The sequence below is a fragment of the Trichoplax adhaerens genome, genomic scaffold (assembly GCF_000150275.1).
Source record: "Trichoplax adhaerens TRIADscaffold_13 genomic scaffold, whole genome shotgun sequence".
Classification (NCBI taxonomy): Eukaryota; Metazoa; Placozoa; class Uniplacotomia; order Trichoplacea; family Trichoplacidae; genus Trichoplax; species Trichoplax adhaerens.
In genome coordinates this window covers 1,300,735-1,322,395 of record NW_002060955.1, presented here as the reverse complement: position 1 = coordinate 1,322,395, position 21,661 = coordinate 1,300,735, and the positions used below count along the sequence as shown (strand labels likewise).

The following is a 21,661-nucleotide window of genomic DNA, read 5'->3' as shown; positions in this document are numbered from 1 at the left end:
CATTCTTTTCTCTATTTTATCATTGGGGGTGTTAAAAAGTTGTAGATCCATACATTATAAATTTGAACACGAGGTAAGCGTATAGTGGTTTAAATTGATTGAGCGTGGCGATATATTAACGTCTCAGAATATCGGTGCTTATACCATATTATTAGTAAATCACGGACTTCTATATTAAACTGCTCAATCTCTTAAATATGATGTTTGGTGTCGCTCTAATTAGAAATTGATTGAAGCTGGATATTTTTATTTACGGTGACAACGACTTGAAAGCTTATTTCTATCAACTTTGTCGTCCATATAACAGTTATTAATAACATCGGAAGTGAAAGCTAGCGTAAATTACTCTACCAAAATCTGTTTTCATCCCTAAAATTTGTCAACACCATTTACAAATATACCAGTTTGATCCGGTATTGGTTTGATATTTACAAAATAAAGAATTCCTCAGTCTTCAATATTAAAAAACCTATCTTCATTTGCTATCCATTCTACTATATTCTAAAATTTAATTATTGTTTAGCTAAATTAGTTCTTCATGAAATATTTGCCAAGAAAGAATAATTTTAATTTTATGTTCTTTAATGTAGAAAATTAACGAGAAAATCATCAAATTCTTTTGCCTCATATAACCGAAATCGAAAAGAAAATTACTTTGAAGAGATGGAAGAACTAGCAACATTAAAGATGAATGATATAAAACCGACTTCACCGCTAGTTGCAGTTAGTAATTATACCATCAATTCTACAATCTATATATCACTCTTGCCCGATAGTAATATTTATGCTATCATTACTGGTTTAACTCTCTTAACCAATGTTAGCATGTTATGTCTCGTCATTAAAGAACGAAAACTACATACCATGTCGAATTGGATATTAGCAAGTATGTTTTGTGCAGGCATTGCTTTTGCAATTGCTTATTTATTACCTCGTTGGGTAATATTCTTCAAGTGGAACCTGTATCATTCCTTTGCGTGCTTAATTTTACCCATGACTGGCTCAGGGTTAATCATTAATTTCAATTTGCACTTGGCGTTAGTAAGTTTAGATCGCTATTTCTGTTTTACTTCGCCCTTTACGTATCAAAGACCACAATCACGTGTTATAGCCAAGTTAGCCATAGCTTCTGTCTGGGTTTTAAGTTCTTTCACAGCTTACATACCACTCTTTACTTTCCTTATTCCATCACCAGGAAAATGTGCAGCCCAACAACGTAGTGAAATCTATTATAATTATTTATGTACAGTCTTTGTCATCCTCTTTTTCTTGCCTTTAGCTGTTTTAATCGTTACTTATTCAAGAATATTATGGATTGTTAATAATCATACCCAAAGACGCCAAGAAGGCATCGTACGCTCAAATTCAGTGACGATTTCCGCATTTCACCGTAATCTTCGAGCGATCAAATATATGATAGCTTTAATCGGTTTATTTATTCTCTTTTGGTTACCTTACATCATCCTCTTCCTAGTTTACTATGCAACATCCATTGCCAGTGTTCACACATTAATACTTATTCGCAATTTTCAATACTTGGCCTTTTCCTATCCAGCTGTCAACCCAATCTTGTATGTTTATTTCACACCATGTATGCGCCATGTTATGAAAAAAAAGTTATCTAGGTCAATTCAATCTATAGCTCAAATATTATCCAACATAGCATAAGAAATATCAAAACTGATTAATGACATATTCAAAGTGATGAATGATTTATTCCCATTGAAAAATACAAATAGATTTAAAATTCTACGTTGCATTGATGATCAAGAGCGTAGGAATATTGTAATAAATGTTTTATAAAATCTATTCTAGTCAATAGTATCCATAGAACATTTTCGCAAACATGACACACTTATTTTTGAAGCAAGAATCAACGAAAGCTGATCTTTCAAAAAAACATCGCAATATAAAGTAGAAGCTAATCCATTAATCTATTCAATAATGAATACGTTCTCATTTAGAAATTCTTTTACGGAAAGCAATCTGCAGATGAAAAATTACCGATGGTTTTGTATTTCTGTGTGAGCTAAATTTTCGCTAATCTCCATGTGAGAAATTACGGTTGGTTTTATGCTTCTGTATAGGCAAAATTTTCGCTAATCGCCAGATGAGAAATTACGGATGGTTTTATAATTCTGTATAAGTTAAGTTTTCGCTAATCTCCAGATGAGAAATTACGAATGGCGTGGTGTTTCTATACGGCTAAATTACCGTTAATCTCCAGACGCGAAACTACGAATGATTTTATACTTGTATGTGAGCTTAATTGCCACTAATCTCCAGATGAGAAATTAATGACGGTTTTACATTTCCAAGTTAGTGAAATTTTTGGTAATCTCCATATAACAAATTACAAATTGCGATTATATTTCCATGTGGAAAATTTTTCAGAGTTAAATAGATTTCTCAGTAGGAGACATTAATATTGGCCATCTATGGCAAATAGCTTTTAGCGGTATTTATTATACAGCCAAAATTGGTTGTCAATTCGCGAATAGTTACAACAGTGACCTCTATACTTATACACCTATAATCTACGATATCATACCAAAGTATCAAGATAAAGTATTACGTAAATATATTAACATGGTATGTATATAACATCCATGTCGAAACTAAATTGTTAGGGTTACATAATGGATAATTATTCTCGCTTTGCTTGCCCAATATAAAAGCAAATATTGATCGTTATTGGTAGAAATTGAAGACAAGATAATTCTGGAAAAGAACATTTTTTATTCTACGCTTTCGGTAAGCTTATGTTATCCTTGCTACCATTATTCAAGCTTGAGTTTGCTTTGATATGCTAAATTCTAGTAGTATCAGGCTTTATGATTCCACTAAGCTTTTAGTCAAGGCTCGACTTTGTCATGTTATATAAAAAGTGCCGAGCTAAAATTATTTAACGCTCATTTTAGAGTTCATAAACCTTTAAATGGCAAAGTAGAGAACCAAGGCCTTGGCTTCACAACGATGTTCCTTTGCTGCCATGCAGTTAAACTGCTTATATTGACTATCAGAGCATAAATAAAATTTTTGTCTTCATTACAAATCTTGTTACTCCGACATGAAGTATTCAATTTCGAGATTTAAATACTGTACAGGATTATAACTATCGCACATCATGTAATAAATACATCAACGGATATATATGTATATCGCATGGATTATGATTTGCTATGAAAGTAAGTGATTGATTAGTGCCACAGCGAGCAATCCTACTCCGAATTTTTTTGTTTTCTGTATTGCTATCCTAGCAGCAAAGGTATGTCGTGGGCAGAAACAACACAAATAGTAAAACAAAGTTTTATAGAGTCTATCGTCCAATATTTACATAAGGCTAGAAGATCGTTTTTGCTTAGCAAAGGTATGCTGTAAGCGTAAATTATACAAATAGCTTACAGATTTCTACAGTATCTATCGTCCATTATTTACATAATATTTGAAGATCATTTATAGTTGGCAAAGGTATGTTGTGGACGTAAATTATACAAATAGCTTACAGATTTCCATAGCATCTATCGTCTAATATTTACATAATACTAGAAGATCATTATTACTAGCATATAATCTCATCCTAAACACAAGGTTACTATTAACTAGGATTATTACGCTATTAGCGGCTATTCACTATTAAAATGGCTATCTATCAGCTTAAGGGACAGCACTATCTGTGATCAGATGGTGTAAAGTAGCATTAACGATATTATTTCATAAGTTTAGCTAGACAGAAAACTGCCTTTCGAAGAGAAGATCTTTTTAATTGCATATAATCTCATCCTATAATGCGATGTCGCCGTTAGCTCAATGGATAGCACTACCTGCGGTCATATGGTATAAAGTAGCTTTATCGAAATTATTTCCTAAAATCTAGCTTGGGCAAAAGATTGCCTTTCAAGACTTATGCTTTGTTGGCAACGGTCAATTTGTCATTTCATAATGACATTATTCTATTCATTGGTTGTTATTTTTAATTTCTTAAAATCTGTCGCCTTTAAAATTCTTATATTTACTTTGCTTCATGTCGTCTTAATTGTAAACTAACGCATATAAGGCATTATCAATAAAACATCACTAAACCTTATCTAATAGTAGGACTGTTCCTAACTTTTAACGCCTCATATCAGTTTACCACGATTGCCAGAGAGAACTTGATATAAAATACACGATTAAACGATCGCAGTGTAATAAGCTGATAAATTGTATAAGCCCAATTGCTGAATTAGCTCTCCGCCATTAGATCTTAAAATTATGTGACAGAATGAATTTTATTGGTCACTATGATACACATTAGAACTGAATTATGGCAGAACAATACCTTCACTATTAAACTATGATTTACTAGTCTTCTTGTTACCCACGATTACTACTAGTAATAGCTGAATTTCTAATATGCGAAATCATTGTAATTGATCGAATTTTCGTAGTGATACAACCGTATATTGCTAGGATTATGAATAGGAAAATATGAAAATATCCCTCCACGAAGTTAGGAGTTATGTTGGGATTTGAATCATTCATTTAAAACAGAGTATGGCTTGCACCTCCGTTAGCAGAAAATGATTATGACAGTAAAGCAAATATATCTAAAAAGCGAATGAAGCCTTCAAGATAATCTTAATACATGGAGAATGGGATATTCTACGAAGGATAGATACAAAACAAAAATAATTTCAAAGACCTATAACGATGATTAAGGTAGTAACAAATGGAATAGAATAAATATTGGAGAGACTCAAATAACAGCAGGGAATAAATATCTCATTGGCTAAACGTATGCATGCCATCATTCATTAAAGTAATCAAAACATGACGCCCTAGATTAGCAATTCATACGAACTAGCATTTCATCAGTAACATGAAAACACGATCAAGGGATCTTATCTTATAGACTGCTATTAAAAAAAATTGTAGACATTCTACAGATATAGAGCAGAATAATTTTAATTCTGTGCAATCCAAGTAATTTAATATTTGTTTTAAGTTGTAGTGGCTTACTCTCCACTCTGGTTATATAACTTCAATTTTTGATCAGGTAAAATGGATAACCATTAATACCAGTAGGTACACATGATATTAAACACTAGAAATTAAAAATTTCTTTCTTTCAGTCACAAACCACCACCATAACTTACAATTTCGACTTTCTTATACTTAGAGTAAGAAAAAAATTTTCATATACTTTTGTAGATACAAAAAATTTTCTACTGTAGCTATAATTATTGATAGTACTTGGTGACTAACTACATATAATTTTTTCAGAATATTTGAAGTAGTAACTCAATGGAATACGTTAATACTTACTTTTATAGTGGTTCCTTTATTCGGAATTTTTCCATGAATTTACGATAATTGAACGTTGTATTCTGTTCACTATAAATTGCTTTAATAAATTTCGTTGTAGTATTTAATAAAACAGTCATTATTAATAGTACTAAAATGTCTCATTGCAAGCATAAGAGGTTTTTGGTAACAGTTTCAAACCGATTATATCATTGTGCTACTACGTATAAATCCTACTGAATAGACTGCTAACAAAATTATAAACCAGATTCTTGTAATAAAAATCTATTTTAGAAAGGATCTTCGAATAAGTCATTATTTATTAACGTAGGAACCGAAGCTTAGCTACTATGAACAGTGATAGTGTTAGTCTGTTCGCAATATACTTTTAACATGAAAAATCTCTAACAATTTCTTACTGTAATTAAATTAATATCCTAAATTAAATGCAGTACTTCTACTGAGCAAGGCTATTCCCTTAATACTTTATGTTCCTGTTATTCCTTTCATTATATTCAGGAGTATCATGCATTATTCTGTTGGGTAGTATTCGCAAGATATCCATAATGGAGTCAGTAAACTTTACTTTTATACAGGGTTAATAAGTCTGTCTTCACGTATTTAACCAACAATTTTGTGTGATTTAACTTACAATTTACAGTTAATTCCATTTTCAACGAAATCAAGGACATAAAATTATACCGATATTTGCCATGGATAGCTATGATGAAAAGGAAAATTCAGTCCAAGATTTAAATGTGCAACAAATTTTGGAGCAAAAGGTAATACAGTCAGATAATTGCGTTTATACTATGGATAAAAAGCCACATGGTTATGCAGCTGTGTTCAATCAAGAGTAAGTGTACTAAAATACTGTTAAGAAATATTAAATACTATCTTCATTCCTATGTTAGTTATTAAACGCCATTTTTGATGATGATGGGATGTACTAGTATCATTTTCATGACTTTAAGAATTTTCTCACGTTATGATTATGAACGATAGTTCCTATTTTAAATCTTGCTATTCTTCTATTAGTGTTGATGAGGTAATACTTTATAGCTACACGTTGCAGAATATACTGTAGTAAATATCTTCGTAGTTTAGATCAGTGTTAAAAATGGAAATTTGTAACGAGGAAAAAGATAAACCTATTACAGAATTACACTATGAGTCTACCGTCAGGTTTGTTCTTCCTTACATTAACATGCAGTACTATTATAAGCACTAACGATCTCCTATCATCAGGAGGAACAGTAGTACAACACTATTCTCTCTTAGACATAACTGAACTCAAACTTTCTTTAAAAATTATTCAATTTATAGTAAATTGACATAAATATTAATTATCAGTTTATGGATAATATTATAAACTATGCAGTTATCCATTAAAAATATAATTAACGTCATAGATAATACTATGTTATCTGACAAAAACAAGATAAGTATTTTGTAGGAAAACCCACTTCACGACAATTAAGTTACAAATTATAAACCTCTTTATATTAGATCTGCAAATCTCACCTATTACTTTAAATGAATATATCTGACCATACGTGTATTCCATGCATTCTGTTAGATTTTAATTTCAAATAACAAACTGCGCAGTGCTAGATTTATAAATTTCATCCATTACTCCAAATGAATATCTCTGCTAAGATTGATTATTGATGCAGTATTTAATCACTCATAAAGCTAAGGTGATACATGTAATTCCATGCGTTTTATTCGATTTTAATTTTACTAAACGAATGAGACGATTATAACCAATATTATTAAATTCTTTATGACAGGAAATTTTTACCAGACTCAAATTTGGAAGACAGAAGTGGCAGCCATGTTGATGTTGAAAAGCTGGACACTTTATTTCGAAGTCTTGATTATATCGTTGAAATATTTAACGATTTTACTACGCAACAGATTGAAGATAAAATTAATTATTATTCCAAACAAATCGATCATGGAAATTATGATAGCTTTGTTTGCATCTTTCTTAGCCATGGAATATATCGTTATATATGTGGAAGCGATGGCGCTGTTGATCTTGAAAAGATCTTTGCTCAGTTTCAAGGTCATGAATGTCCAACATTAGCTGGTAAACCTAAAATTTTTATCATTCAGGTGAGGTCAAAATTAATAACTTGGTAAATTAACTGTTCTATCTTTATGGAACTGTAAATATTGGAAAATAAATCCAGTTGTTATATTGAACTAACTTGTCATTTGTGCAAGATGATCAACATAACTAGTGCTATATAGTACAGTAAAATATAGTATGAAATGCTACAGTCGAAGGTAAACAGATATATATTTTATCCTATTTCTAGGCTTGTCGAGGTAAAAAATACGACCTTGGAGTAGATATTGTTGATTCACCCCATAGTGAAGAAAATAACTCAGCTGTCGACAAATTTGGATATAAACTACCATCTGAGAGTGATTTCCTTTTAGCTTACGCCACAACAAATAATTATAAAGCGTTTCGAAATATGGATCTTGGATCCTGGTTTATTCAGGATTTAGTGACCATCCTCACTAAATATCATTCTCGTATGGATTTATTGCGAATGTTTACTCGTGTTAATGACCTGATGGCTAGGCGAGAATCACCAGGTATCGGTAATGATAGAAAAGTGAGGAAGCAATCACCATCGATTGTATGTAGACTTCGCCGAGATGTCTATTTCTCACCAGAAGCTGCAATTATTGGAGGAGCATATTATGCTAAGCCTTCAACTACATCTTCAGCGCAATAAAAATTTCACTCCGTAAATATCATTATACTCCCATAATTTATTACCTCTGCTCGCGTTGTAAGTCCTTTTATATACTTTTGATACTTGCCTTCTTGAATGACGCATCATTTGTATGTGTAGATTTATTTCTTGCTTCTAAGATAAGTAAATGACCAAAGTAATTATAAAGGTACTTGATTTACAGCTGGACACTCTTCCGTTGTCCCTTTTACCATGATACAAGCGCTACAAATTCACTTTATTGCTTTATACCTATCTATGGCTTGAGACAAATTTAGAAACCTAATTTTTAAGCTTTATGCTAAGGCTGCTGTACTCAATAAGAATCCATATAAACACTACGAAGGTTCCATATAGCCCGGGCAAGATCGACAATGAGCGTTTAAAATTAATTTTGTGGATAATGTTCTTCTAGAAGATAGCGAAAATTGAATGTAATGTACATGATGACATTGTAACAATTTAAGAATTGTGGAACGGTGTGTAAATTGAATTTATGCAGCCTTATCCGTATTTATATGGTAACACTTTGGATTGTAAATCAACGTGTAGGGTGAGTGCTTGATAGTGTTCGATATCGCGTTATCATGTAGAGCAGAATATAAGAACTGTATTAATATTTTAATATGGGAAAATTTTATAGTTACACTAGGAAGTCGTTATATGTGCATTAGTATAATATGAAACTCTACATGACGTCTGAAGCCGAAAATTAAAGAATAAGGATAGTAATAAATCCAATGCAATTATCTGTTTTATACATTTTTGTTTATACAAAATTTTTACAATAAAGCGTCAGCTATAATGTTATTTATAACATATGCCTATTAGAAATGTGTTGCCTGTTATAAATTATTGTTAAGTATAGATTGTAGAAATAGCAAATGTGTCTACTAGAAATAAAATAAGATTATCACATCACATCGTAGAAGCATGATATGAAAACTAATACATAAGTTATCTAAGATCACACTATTAGTAAATTCGCTGTAAAACTATCGATAGTAAATCAACATATAGCGTGAATATTTGATAATAGCGCTTAATTTCGAGTTATCAGAGTGTAGTATGTAAGAACATTATTAATATTTCAATATGCGTAAATTTCATAGCAAGAATAGGAAGTCATTATATGTGCGATAGTGTAACAAGGAATTCTGTGTAACATTTGAAGCTGAAAACTATACGGAATGATGATAAGCATAAATCCGTTAGAATTATCTCTTTAAATATTTTTGATTATGTAAATTTTTACAACAAAATGTTAGTTATAATCTTATTTGTGACGTATGCCTACTAAAAAATACGTAATAATGATGTCTATACTTACCCGTTATAAATTAATTGCAAACATAAATCGTAGAAATATCAAATATATCGATTAAAAATAAACCAGCTAGCCACATCATAGCGTGCTATAAAGAACTAATACTAAAGTTATGTGAAATCACAACTTCAGTAAATTTATTGCAGTAATATGCTATAAATGATTGCTAATGGGAAATCACATAATCTAATATTTAATATACAGTAGCGTATAATAGCTGGTAACAATTTCATTGCTGATTGCTTAATGAACTAGCTGATTCTGCTGGGTATACAATAGGCTGACATAAACAATGCTTTTTTCTATTATTAACTACCGCTACATTACTTTCGATCGGATATTATTAAATATATTCATTTAATATCACTGTAGAGGCAAGATTTTACAGCCAATTAACGATAACATGAATAAAATACATACTATTTACATAATATTAGATTTGCATAATAATTCTATCCGCATCCGCTTCTATTATGACTAACAAAACTATCAACTTAATAGAACTATAGTGAAGTAAGGAATGTTATTTATATAGTTGTTATCCTCTAACGTTGCATTCGTTGTAGAAAGAACTCTACCAACACGAAGAACATTGACACATCTTCCTGTTTTTGTAATTATCACAAGCAAACACAATCGTAGGTTAGAAGTTTGAATTTGGAGATACTTAGCCGATTTTCTATCCTTGAAATAATCATCGCCGATATTGTACTGCAATTATTCTAATCGATAACATTTCGTAAAACTCCTTCATCATCAGCTATTATTGTAGCATATCTTATCATATTCTTAAAGCCTCTCACGATAGATACACAAGCACGTGGCATTGCTTTAGAGGAATCATATATGCAGTTATAAGAAATAGTCTGGCCGTGCATTTCTTTAAAATGTCTTGCTTTATCTAGAATAAATACATATTCATTTGAAGGGGAGCTTTGCTAGTAACTGTAAAAGATCTGCGTCCTAATTACTGATATCTAATGTACAAAATGATCTACTGAAATTGAATAAATATTCGTCAAACGTTTTTATTGTAGTTAATTTCGTTAATCATTACTTCATGTTTCACGCTCAATTTCTAGATGACTTCTTTTAAATTATCGTTTCATTTTAAATTATACTCTGTTAGATTATCTGTAGTTAAATTCTGTGATGAATCGCTGTTGTAATTGTAGCCCTTAATGAATATATGCGTATATGTTATATATCACTTAACGTCGAGGTACTCCTGTAAAGACACAGAGATAAAGTAGTGCTTCTGTAATCTTTACAAGTTACGTTTATTACCTTCTATCCAAAAAGAATTAGAATTACTCTTAGCAATGTAAGAGGTTATACACCACTAATGTTTTCCACAATAAATATCTCAGAAAGCTTTGTTATTCAGAGAGTATCTCTGGACACTAGAATCCTTGAATGACTGGTTGGACGATGTGCACAGTTATAAGTATGTAGTCTTTCAGCTACTGTTTGGTTACAGATATCTCAGATCACTTAACTGGATATAGTTCCCTTATGATAACAAGTACCAATACAGTTATCCTATTTTATTCTGTACCGCAGGATGATATCCGCGCCTATTCGTAACAGTAATAAGTTAGAGAATACAACTGATACTGTAAATAATACCTAATTACAACAATCGCAGGCAGTAGAAGAATAACATCTATCTTCGCAATGTATCATCCATAATTCTGATATGAGTTTGACAATAAAATCAATGAGTCAGCTGTTCTATCTTGTTAGATGCACCGTATATAACAATATGAAAATATAACTTGTAATCACCTATGTAATAATATCAACCAATTTTACTAACGGCTTTTTTAATTCTAGTATTTGTTAATAATTAAAATGATACTTGTTAATTCAATCAAAAGTAAATTACTGTTCATATAGTACTAAATTGGAAAGAATGATGATTATGTAATTATGATTCATTAAATAGTGGTGATTGCATTTCAGGCTGAAGAAATGAGTTGGGAAGATAGATTAAGTGATGATAAAATGAGCGAGATACTTGGAGTAGATCTTCGCACACTCTATGGTCTGACCAAGCAAGAATTAAATCAGATTCACCACCAGCTTTACCAAAAGAAGATCATAAGTAAAACTAAATATTACCAATTTCAGGGCGAAAGCAACCGTTACAAGTATGTTATTCTCTTCTTTTACTTAGAATAACTGTGGTCCAAAAATTTTACTGGCCTTTATTTACCATACAATATGATGTGATATGTGCGATGATATAAACTTCCCCCTGCTTTTTAAAGGATGGTACAAGAATCGCATGTTCAATCTTCAGAATTGTATAGAATTTAATTTCAGTTAACTATTTGATATACAAATATTGAGGTTTAAAAGAAATTCTTATTGGTATCTTCTGTTAACCTTCAAAAGTAATTTTATAGACCACAGATGCACAGGATAATTATTCAAGATATGTCTCATATATTACTAATTTAGCCAGCATTGGTACTAGCAATATTACAGATACAGAATTACTACGGTACTTATAGCTATAGATCGGTGCTCGAAACTTTGGATCATAAGATGCTTTGGAAATTTTTAGAAATTTAAGTCGGATTGAAAACGAAATTCATAGTTCATCTCTCCATTGGTGTAATAATACCTATCTTAAACTACTACTTCATCGTTTGTAGTAATTTGAGAATATGCTAGATGATATCATTAACGTAAATTGATCAAGAATTAAGTTTCTCTTTCTCGTTCAGTTAACATTAGAATATGTATGAAAGTTTAAGCTCGTTAATTTCTGAAACAGAATGATAAATGACACTTGGGAAGAAATTTCAAAAAAAGGGGAAGAGTATGTTAAAATCTTTGGTTATCTCCTTCGTCAGGCTAAGCCAGGTTTATTTACCACTGCTCAAAGAGAAGACAGATCTTACGCAGGAGATGGTAAGGACAGGAAGATGATTATAAATATTAGCAACCGTTATCAGATAAATATCTATTATCAAATTAAAATTAATTATGTGATCACAAATACGATTAAGAATATTTATATAATTATGTTACATCAATATCTATTCATCTATCCTTCAGTGTCTGTAATATTCTTTATTTTAATTCCTACCGACATGTTTGCGTAAATTAGTATATACTTTCGTCTGATCAAAATTCTAGGCAATTGTTTGAGCGGTCCTGCAACAAGTCCTCAAAAGTTGACGAAGATGCCTTGTTATTTAATGAATAAAAAACCTCATGGAATTGCTGTGATATTTAACCAAGTGTGAGTACGTTATGTATGATTAAAAATAAGTAAATTATTTGAAATCGATTTATTCTCTGTCGCGAAATGTGGGTAAAAATAAAAGTAATTTTATTATTATGTTGAGATAATCTAAGCGGCGAAAGTAGATACTTGTATGCTTATTATGAATACAACTTTCTTCAACTTTATTTAAAGTACACATATTTTTGTTTCTCATTGTGAATTATATATTAATTTTAGTCACTGTAACTACTCTTTGCTTAAGGCAGAAATTGAACAGAAAATCCAAGAGTATTCTGCTACTGGTGCACACGTCAACTACGATAGCTTTATCTGCGTTTTTCTTAGCCATGGTAACAGAAAACTTATAACTGACAAGAACGACAAAAAAGATGTTGTAGATTGTATAATTGCGAAAGACAGAGGTGAAATTTATCTACAAGATGTATATGATCAATTTTCCGGCCATAAATGCCCGTCATTGGTGGGAAAGCCAAAGATTTTTATTACACAGGTGCATCTATTTTTGACAGATGAATTTAACGTGCCCGTACATATACCGGCATGGAAAGTAATCGTGGAAATTGGAAATTATTTATTTTTTCAATGCCGTACTTACTGTGAATGATTTACATATAATTTCTAGTTTACCTTCATGTTGTAATTAAGGGTACCGTTCTCTTCAAATTATCTATAGAAATTGAACAGATCTAAAGAGCGAGATATAGTATCATATTTGATATCTTAATTATCTATTATTTAATTATTTATATTTTTCGGGTCTACTGTAGGCTTGCCGTGGTAACGATCAGGGTGAAGGTATCCCCGTTCCAAATCCTTCAGACACTTTATATGCGACGGATAATATCAGTAATTCCGATAAACCTGGTAATTTGAGGCACCCCTACAGTGATTTTCTAATGGCTTACTTGACCGTACAGGATTTTCAGTCCTTAAGGGATACAGAAAATGGATCGTGGTTCATTCAGGAATTCGTAAGAGAACTGGAATCGAATTATAAAAGTTTCGGTTTATTGGATATGCTAACTAATGTAAACCGTAGGCTACAAAATTATGTACTTGACAAAGAAAGCAAGTCTTGTGTGCAGCAACCATTGTTTGAAAGTTCTCTTTCTAAAAAATTCTACTTCTCTGATGCGTAAAGCAATAACAACATTACACCTCCAAGTGATTATTGAATAGGTGTCAACTATGAGGATATTATTGCACTAGTACAAGAATAATTCATTGCTAGTTATCGCAACGTTTATTTGTAGTGCGGCGATCGTTCTAAATTTTAAACTTTTTCAATTTAATTCTTTTAATGAATCTTAAGAAAGCAATTTTTAAACTGCATGTAGAGTTCTGTTAAATAAATGTAAACGAAACTATGATCAAAGCCGAATGCAATAAATATTAGAGAATTCTCGAGTTATGATATACTATTGTAGGAAAGTTTTCTTCTAGCGAGTACGTCAAGAAGATGGTTACAAATGAATTTATACAGCTGATTATAAAAACGAAATCAAGAGTGTTATGATTTTATATTTGTTATACTGAAGCTGCTTAGTTAGCATATCACCGAAATTGTAGTTGTTAGCCTCAGTGTAGCTTTAGTAAGTTTGAGAGAACCAAGTAGCAGAAATAGCATACGTGTAAGATGATACTCGCTGTAATTATAATTGATATTCTATAGCAGTTGATTACTGCAACTAAGTGAAGAAATCGAATCGTAAGTGTACCATAGTGCTTTAGTCGGAGTACCTTCAGTAATTAGCAGTACCATAGTTAGATTTTCAGATTTCGCTACTTGCTGGCCCATGCATGCCCTCAGTGTATTAAAGGGTAGCAAAGAGATTATTTTTACAAGTTAGGGTCTAGAAACGATTTATGACAAATTTTTAACTTGGAAGAGTTTTTTAAATTACAATCGTGCTAGTGTCATAAAAAAATATTACTAGTAGATTAGTAAGAAACAATAATAAATACAAAACTACACTCATACACTAATAAACTTCTGTTTTAAGCTGTATCAACTATGAATAAGTAAGTAATTAGAATCGTTTTTGTCATTAGTATCGTGTAAAGTAATTGAATCAGTTGTAGATGTTACCAAGAGTACAATATTTCAGTTATGCATGTTATACAATACAATCATAAATTTGCAGCGAAAATTTCACTACATCATGCATTCCTGTGCTATTTCAGCTATTCCTATACTTTTACTCAAACCTATCTTACTTTTGTACCGTAATGGCAACCAACTTGATTTTATCGTGTTATGATGCCAATATTAAATTTCTAGATTTGCTATTGCCGACGATCCAATCTCCTTTTGTAATGGATTCTATTAATGCACGGTTTTGTCTTACTGTAATATACCTATAGTAATATATTCGTGATTACCATCAAATTTATCACGTTTTAACATATCTGCATAAGTACGTATATGTTAGAAATGAGTTTGTAAGTACATACAGTAGGGTACACGTTCGGCTAATATAAGGATATAATAGATGTATACATGGCACTTTTTATTACTCAGTGAACACAGTTTATGTATCAAAATCATGGACAGACTAAAATCCGTTTCACCAATCATTGTCATGGAACTACACTCGCTGAATGGACGCGCCGTACGATAGAATAGCCATTTGAGCTTATGCAAAAACAGTAAATTGGGCAAGTTATTGATAATCGAGTTTGGCTACACATCATAATTACAGATCTTAAATAACAATTACTAGCGGATAAAGTTAACATTACTATTGTTTACTCGAAAAATTGAGAATAAACTAATTGGCAATGCTTAGATTACAAAGCCGTTTTGGCAGCATCAATTACTTCTTTGGGTTCAGGAAACTTGACTTTCTTTAATCGTTTAATGCCAGTCCATAACAGAATCTCTAATATACGCACGAGCATAAAATTAGATTTGTCAATTAAAAAGTAAAAGGAACAAGATGTACGATGTTCGATACAAAGGGTCATAATATAGCTGATACAAGATCTTAATTTGGGTAGTAAAGAATCTGCAAATCAACTAATCGTTGTAGTCGAAACATCAAGAACTTCAGCTCTACATACCGTTGCCTTCCTCAGTCACCATTTGACATTCGAAACTTGCAGGCCGAGCTTTCTCAGGGTTAATACTTACTTCTACGTTGGGAAATGTTTCTTGCAACGCTTGCGTAAGTTCTTCAGCTTTACGCCTATATATACGTCAAGTCATACTAATGGAAATCGATAGAGCAGCTGTAAGCTTTGGCCATAGCAAAGAGTACTAAAATCTCTTGCTACCCACATGTATATAACATATACATATATACTCGTATAGTATCAACAGGCTCGATTTCGCTGAGATTGATAGCAAAATATGCATTTGGCCTGCCTTCATTGCTAGCGATAGTGGTCTATTTCAATTATTGTGATAGTAGATTGGCGACGTTAGTATAGATACAACACTTACAAAGTCCATTCATAGTAGAAATTGAATTTTAGAGTTAATAAGAATACTCGTATCAGCACAGTCAATGAAATACATGCACGAAATCCAGTTCATGGTAAGCTGTCAATAAATCTAGTATATACGATCATACAGTACGTACATTGTGCAGCCGATGTATGATCTAATACCATAGTCTGAGAAAAAGCATATCTGCGTTGCAGGTATAACCATTGTACCTGGATCAAGAATTGGGATCCTATCGCATTGTAGTAAAATGACCTGGGCAACTAACAATTACGATTTAGTGAGCTGATTCATTATTGCGTCGGCTAATCTTTTTACTAAAATTTATCACAGCTAGTGCAGTACGTACTGTAGTTTAATGACGGAGCTTTAGCTCCTTGCAACTGGTGTAAAATTCAATTTTGCTTATCATTTCTATCTAGCCGTGCTAGTTATTGGAGGTATTTAACATAAACATTACTATTACTCGCCTATATTCCAGCCAGTTGACTTTCATTCAATCATGACTAGCATAGCGAGATTGCAGAGATAGCGCATCAGCGATCTCATCCTTTACGTACGTACCTTCTTTCAATAACAAATTTTCGCACAGCTTGAGCTTTTGCTCTCTTGGCTTTAAGTTTCTTGGTAGTACTACCACCATTAGTTGCTTTGCGAAGGGCTGAATTTTTGCCTTTTTTCCCTCGTGGTGCCATCTTGGTAGTCTAGCCCTAACCAATTTGCAAAGGTTTGCAAACGAGCAGCTCTTGTGCTCTCATTTGCTTTGCTGATATTCATCAATATCGTCGCTACTGTACAGTGTACAGTACACACAGTTAATATACTGTACACTGTACCGTACCATACTGTACAGTGTACAGTACAGTAGTGTAGTGTAAAAGGATTCACGTGAAGGATTTGCAGCCATACTGTACACTGTACAGTACAGTACAGTACTGTGCGTCAGGCTGTCCGTACGTACATGGCTATACTGTAGTACTGTACAGTACACTAGGTACAGTAGTTGACCATCTGATAGACAGCAACAGCAAAATAGGATGAGCAAGGAACAAATTATGGATTCATTTTGCTTTCTGTTCCAAGACATTCAAATTATCGCACTTCCTATTGACTTGGTGCGATAAGTAGCTGTCAAAAATAAAACAACAGCTACAGTTTCTTGTCATCTTCACTTTGTTATCTAAGTAAGGTTCGTTTCAACACTATCAACGACTATTTCTAGACTAGTACTGTACAATGACCGCAGTGAGCTGGGTCATATTTCCCGTTATACAGTCTCACGCGGAATTCATCGATATCCGTACAATTTTACGCAATCTGACTTTTAGAAAGACTATATTCGCCCTCTATTACAATTAGTTCAATATTGCAGTAGATAGGAATCTAGTATATATTAGGTGATGATAATCCTATCTAAGAATAACCTGCAATACGATACTTCAGCGATTGGATAGCTATTCTTTTGGACATTATTCTCGTATATTCGAATAGTGCACGTGTCATTCCCAGTCCATCATGGTTTCATTCATATCTTGTACTGTATTGTATCCCATATTGCCCGTATATCTATAATATCAAGAAAGGTTGTAGACGTTTCTCCTTTAATATATGGCTGATTGAACGCAAGCCCAACAGTATGGGGACACAATTAATGGATGAAACTTTTTAAAATTGTAACTTACTTTACAATGTGAAAGAATGTAGGAGAGTACTATAACTGACCTTCCATATGCAATAATTTAGTCCAATTCTTCAGGAAGATTGAATTTATCTTTTATCTACGAGAAGATTTTTACAATCACCACATTACTTTTATTTCAAGCACCCTATATCCTACCTTTATCCACTTTGCCATATATCCGCACTCGCTGTAACGAACAATATCTGTCAGTCAACATGGGCGATATCTTATTGTACACAGATACCATTTTCCTTTAACCTTTTTTTGCGGGGGTATCTATTTATAGAATAATCGTTAAAAACACTAGAAAAAATGTTATAGATGAAATTTCTAAGGGAAATATTGATTCTAAACTGCTGTAATGCATATCTCGAAGGGAGGGCTGAACAAGCAATTATTAATCTATACTTCATCTACTTGTGTAGTAGAATAAAGATTGTATAGTAGATCTCCTTCGTAATAGTGATAGTGAGTTTATAATTCCTATTTCTCGGAACTGACGGTCAACGTTGTTGGAATTTGTCTTATCATTTGCTCCTAAATTAAATCTGACAGCTGTATTGATTTTATTTATGTTCAATTACTTTTTGAAGTTGTGCTAAGGGGTAGCAGTATTTATACTTGTTCTTCATGCTTTGTTTGCACAACACTTTATGTTTAGGATGAACAGCTACAAATGCTAATGAATAAAATATTGCTCATATTCAATACGAAAATCTGCAATAATTAGTGTGCACCAACCAGTGCAAGAATACATACCTAGGCGAACATTTCTATATGTACTGGTAGATAACCTGACAAAGAAGACAAGACGTAAAAGATATCAATAACGGAAAGCGATTTTAGAATTATCATGTCATAATATTACTGCAGGAATAGAATTGATGCTTTGCAAAATGGGCAATGTATCGGCCATAATGTGTGACATAAGCATTGAGAAAAAATACAAAAGTATTTTAATTTAGCTGATAAATTTTGATGCATCTAAATCGCCTTAACAACAAGGTCAAATGTTGAACCATGCTGTGTTAGTGTCTGCATACCATACTATTAATCTTACAACAACTATATTGCTATTCTTTACTATCTTTAATAACACGGAAGAAGATACGACAAAGTTAAATGGCAGCCAATATAATAAGTTAATAAATAAGACTAAATTGGAAGTCATACTATGATGAAACTGTTAGCGAAGCCCAATCTCCGCAATCAGGGTTGACACGAATATATAGTTATTCCATTACGATACTCATAATCGCATTTCTTTTTAATTTACACTTAATCGAGATAACGAACTATATAAACATACTGTAACCGTTTGATGGATTTATTAATTGGTCTTACTGTAATCATCACAATAAGAAAAAGCGTCAGCAATTGCATTTATGATCATTTATTATTATAATTATCTTAATATAGTTTATGGAAGAAATAAAACTGTAAGTTAATACTCAATATTGTTGAATTCAATCAGAGCAGAAGACTTTTATATTGTATCCGTATAGTTCTCCTACTATTGGTATTTGATTTAAGATATGATTCTTGAGAAAGGAAAAAAATACAAATCGCTACAGCTGGTGTTAATGTTAGCATGTATGAATAAATCTTGTAAACAAATGAAATGATCAAAAGAAAGTTTTGAGCAAAATGTTCTACTACCTCAAGTTATGGCTTGCATGTTATTCCTACTTTATACCAATATATATGTATACGGATCTACAATTTTATAATATAAAATGATGACGAATCTTGTTAATAACAGACGATTTCATGAACTAAAATGCTAGATGCAAAAGATCCCATAATGCTTCATCGCATTACTGCTTAGATATTGACTATGCCTCAATCTGGTTGAACATTTTATTTTTAACTGTAAAGCCATTAGTAATGTCTATTTGAAAGACTGTTTGCACTGTGTAAATTTATTGTCCAATTACTTGAAACTGTAAGAGATAAATTTATATATCTTATTTTCATGAGAGTAATTTAGAAAAGCGCTTTTACTTTAATACGATCATCTGGATATAATAATTATAACAATTTTACGTAAGGAATTGGTTAGATTTTTAAAAGTAATATCTAGATTCGGATAAATAAGATTGCTTTGGGTGTTTAGAAGGGTGTCTAACTTAGTTCGTGGCATCATACTGTTCAAATGGTTTCATAACGGTCGTAACGTTAACGGCAAATAATACAATTGGTAGGTTAGACTTTAAAATGCTACACTAGGTGGACATTCATTAATACGATTAACGATATTCGTAAATATTCAATATTATAGCGATTTGATGGTTAATTCTATTAATTGATATCGTCACAAAATCATTTCCTCAACTAGATAATTGCCATTTCATGATAATTATATATTTACGTCATATCTATAGCCACTTAATCAATTTTAAATACGATTATATTTATTTCATAAATACGGTTAAAATCATTTCCCTCCTATTTTCTTTTAACATATTGTATTTGCCGATTAATTTACAATCTCACATTTTATGCTATTAGATCATTAATTGATGATGAGAAAATTTTTAAAGCTATTACCCGTAGTATACAATAAGATACTACTCTATTTTGTTCCATTATTAAATGATGATAAAAAATTTATTGCTGTTAATGCGTAAACCGAAATCTTCCCTAATATTGCTTTAATAGGTATTACGACCGAAGAAACAAAATAATAGGGTTCATATCAATTATAAATCATACCACTATCTATAATTTATGCTCATTGTAATTACCGTATATTCCTGCTTTTTAGCTGGTTGCATGTCCTTTCTGACCTGTTGTGATGTTCAGAAACGGATTATTTTTAAAATGGATATATACATTGAACATTTCATTTTAAACTAGTTTAATCAATGTATATAGATTTCAATTTTAGATTAAGATTTTCTTTAATATAATGTCGCGAAAATGCTCTAGGTACAAAATTTTCTTTCAACCCAACTCTAGATAACAATTTCAATAAATCCTAATTACCTGTTACTATCAGGCAAAAATATTGACAAAATGATCGTGTTTATAAGGCATATGTTATAAATTCTTACCGCGTAAAATAATTAATTATTATCAAACTGAGCCAAGGGTCGTTGACTATCATACCGGATAAAAGTGTAGTATTCACTTTTGAACGTAAGCTGAAGTTTTCGCCATGTCGTAAGCGATTTACTCATTTTTCTGCTAGCATTGTTCTATGTCTAATTCATAGATTTAATCAATAATTAATCATAACCTAATCACATCGGCCATTCCATTTATACGTATAGTCTACGTGATCAGCCTTTTTAATATTTCTTCAACTTCTAGTGCGATTCATGCAAATTCACATACTGTAGTTTATTATAGTAAATGTCATTATATCGATCGGCTAGATTCAATTTATAATCCATTATCAGAAGCCTATTAGCGTTTCTTATAGCATTTTATCCTGATTCGTGGCTAAGTAAGATGAAAAATGACCTAGTAAATGTATATTTACTGTTTCGTCTACTTTAATAACATTTAGTGTTTTAAGTTTATTCTAGACAGCTGTGCATCCTGTACATTACAGCTTTTAGCTTTACTTCAGGTCTCATCACAAATACGGCCATTCAAACGATTTATAGTACTATTAATCTTTAAGTAATTCACAATGAATGCACCGATGCGTAGGAAACTTGTACAATGATGATATTCTGCGCTCAGTTACGTGGAAATTTGGATATGAATGATTGGTATCCACAGCAACTACATTGATAGCATAGCAATTTGAATTATTGTAATGAATTACGTAAATAATTAAAATTCCTTTTTCATTCAATTCAATGCTTTAAAGAATATATTGCGTTAACTGATAGCCTTGATCTTACCGAAAATCGGTTAAATGAACACATGTTAGATACCGGCTTTCTCT

At 31.8% G+C, this 21,661-nt stretch overlaps 4 protein-coding genes across 4 annotated transcripts; 3 read left to right on the top strand and 1 right to left on the bottom strand.

Moving 5' to 3' along the window:
• Positions 1-687: 687 nt before the first annotated feature.
• Positions 688-1,668, top strand: TRIADDRAFT_30368 (uncharacterized protein; the record flags this gene model as incomplete). Its single annotated transcript, XM_002116085.1, has 1 exon — positions 688-1,668. One exon carries the CDS (start codon positions 688-690, stop codon positions 1,666-1,668), a length of 981 nt encoding a protein of 326 aa, XP_002116121.1.
• Positions 1,669-7,065: 5,397 nt separating this feature from the next.
• Positions 7,066-7,868, top strand: TRIADDRAFT_13757 (uncharacterized protein; the record flags this gene model as incomplete). The annotated part of the gene is made up of 2 exons (XM_002116084.1): positions 7,066-7,407; positions 7,614-7,868. Coding segments are annotated over 2 exons (597 nt in total), but the record flags the coding sequence as incomplete, so codon positions are not given.
• Positions 7,869-12,905: 5,037 nt separating this feature from the next.
• Positions 12,906-13,770, top strand: TRIADDRAFT_30262 (uncharacterized protein; the record flags this gene model as incomplete). The annotated part of the gene is made up of 2 exons (XM_002116083.1): positions 12,906-13,121; positions 13,399-13,770. Coding segments are annotated over 2 exons (588 nt in total), but the record flags the coding sequence as incomplete, so codon positions are not given.
• A 1,651-nt stretch (positions 13,771-15,421) lies between these two features.
• On the bottom strand, positions 15,422-16,774 carry TRIADDRAFT_60064 (uncharacterized protein; the record flags this gene model as incomplete). Its single annotated transcript, XM_002115997.1, has 3 exons — positions 15,422-15,513; positions 15,695-15,819; positions 16,644-16,774. 3 exons carry the CDS (start codon positions 16,772-16,774, stop codon positions 15,422-15,424), a joined length of 348 nt encoding a protein of 115 aa, XP_002116033.1.
• Between the last annotated feature and the right edge of the window lie 4,887 nt (positions 16,775-21,661).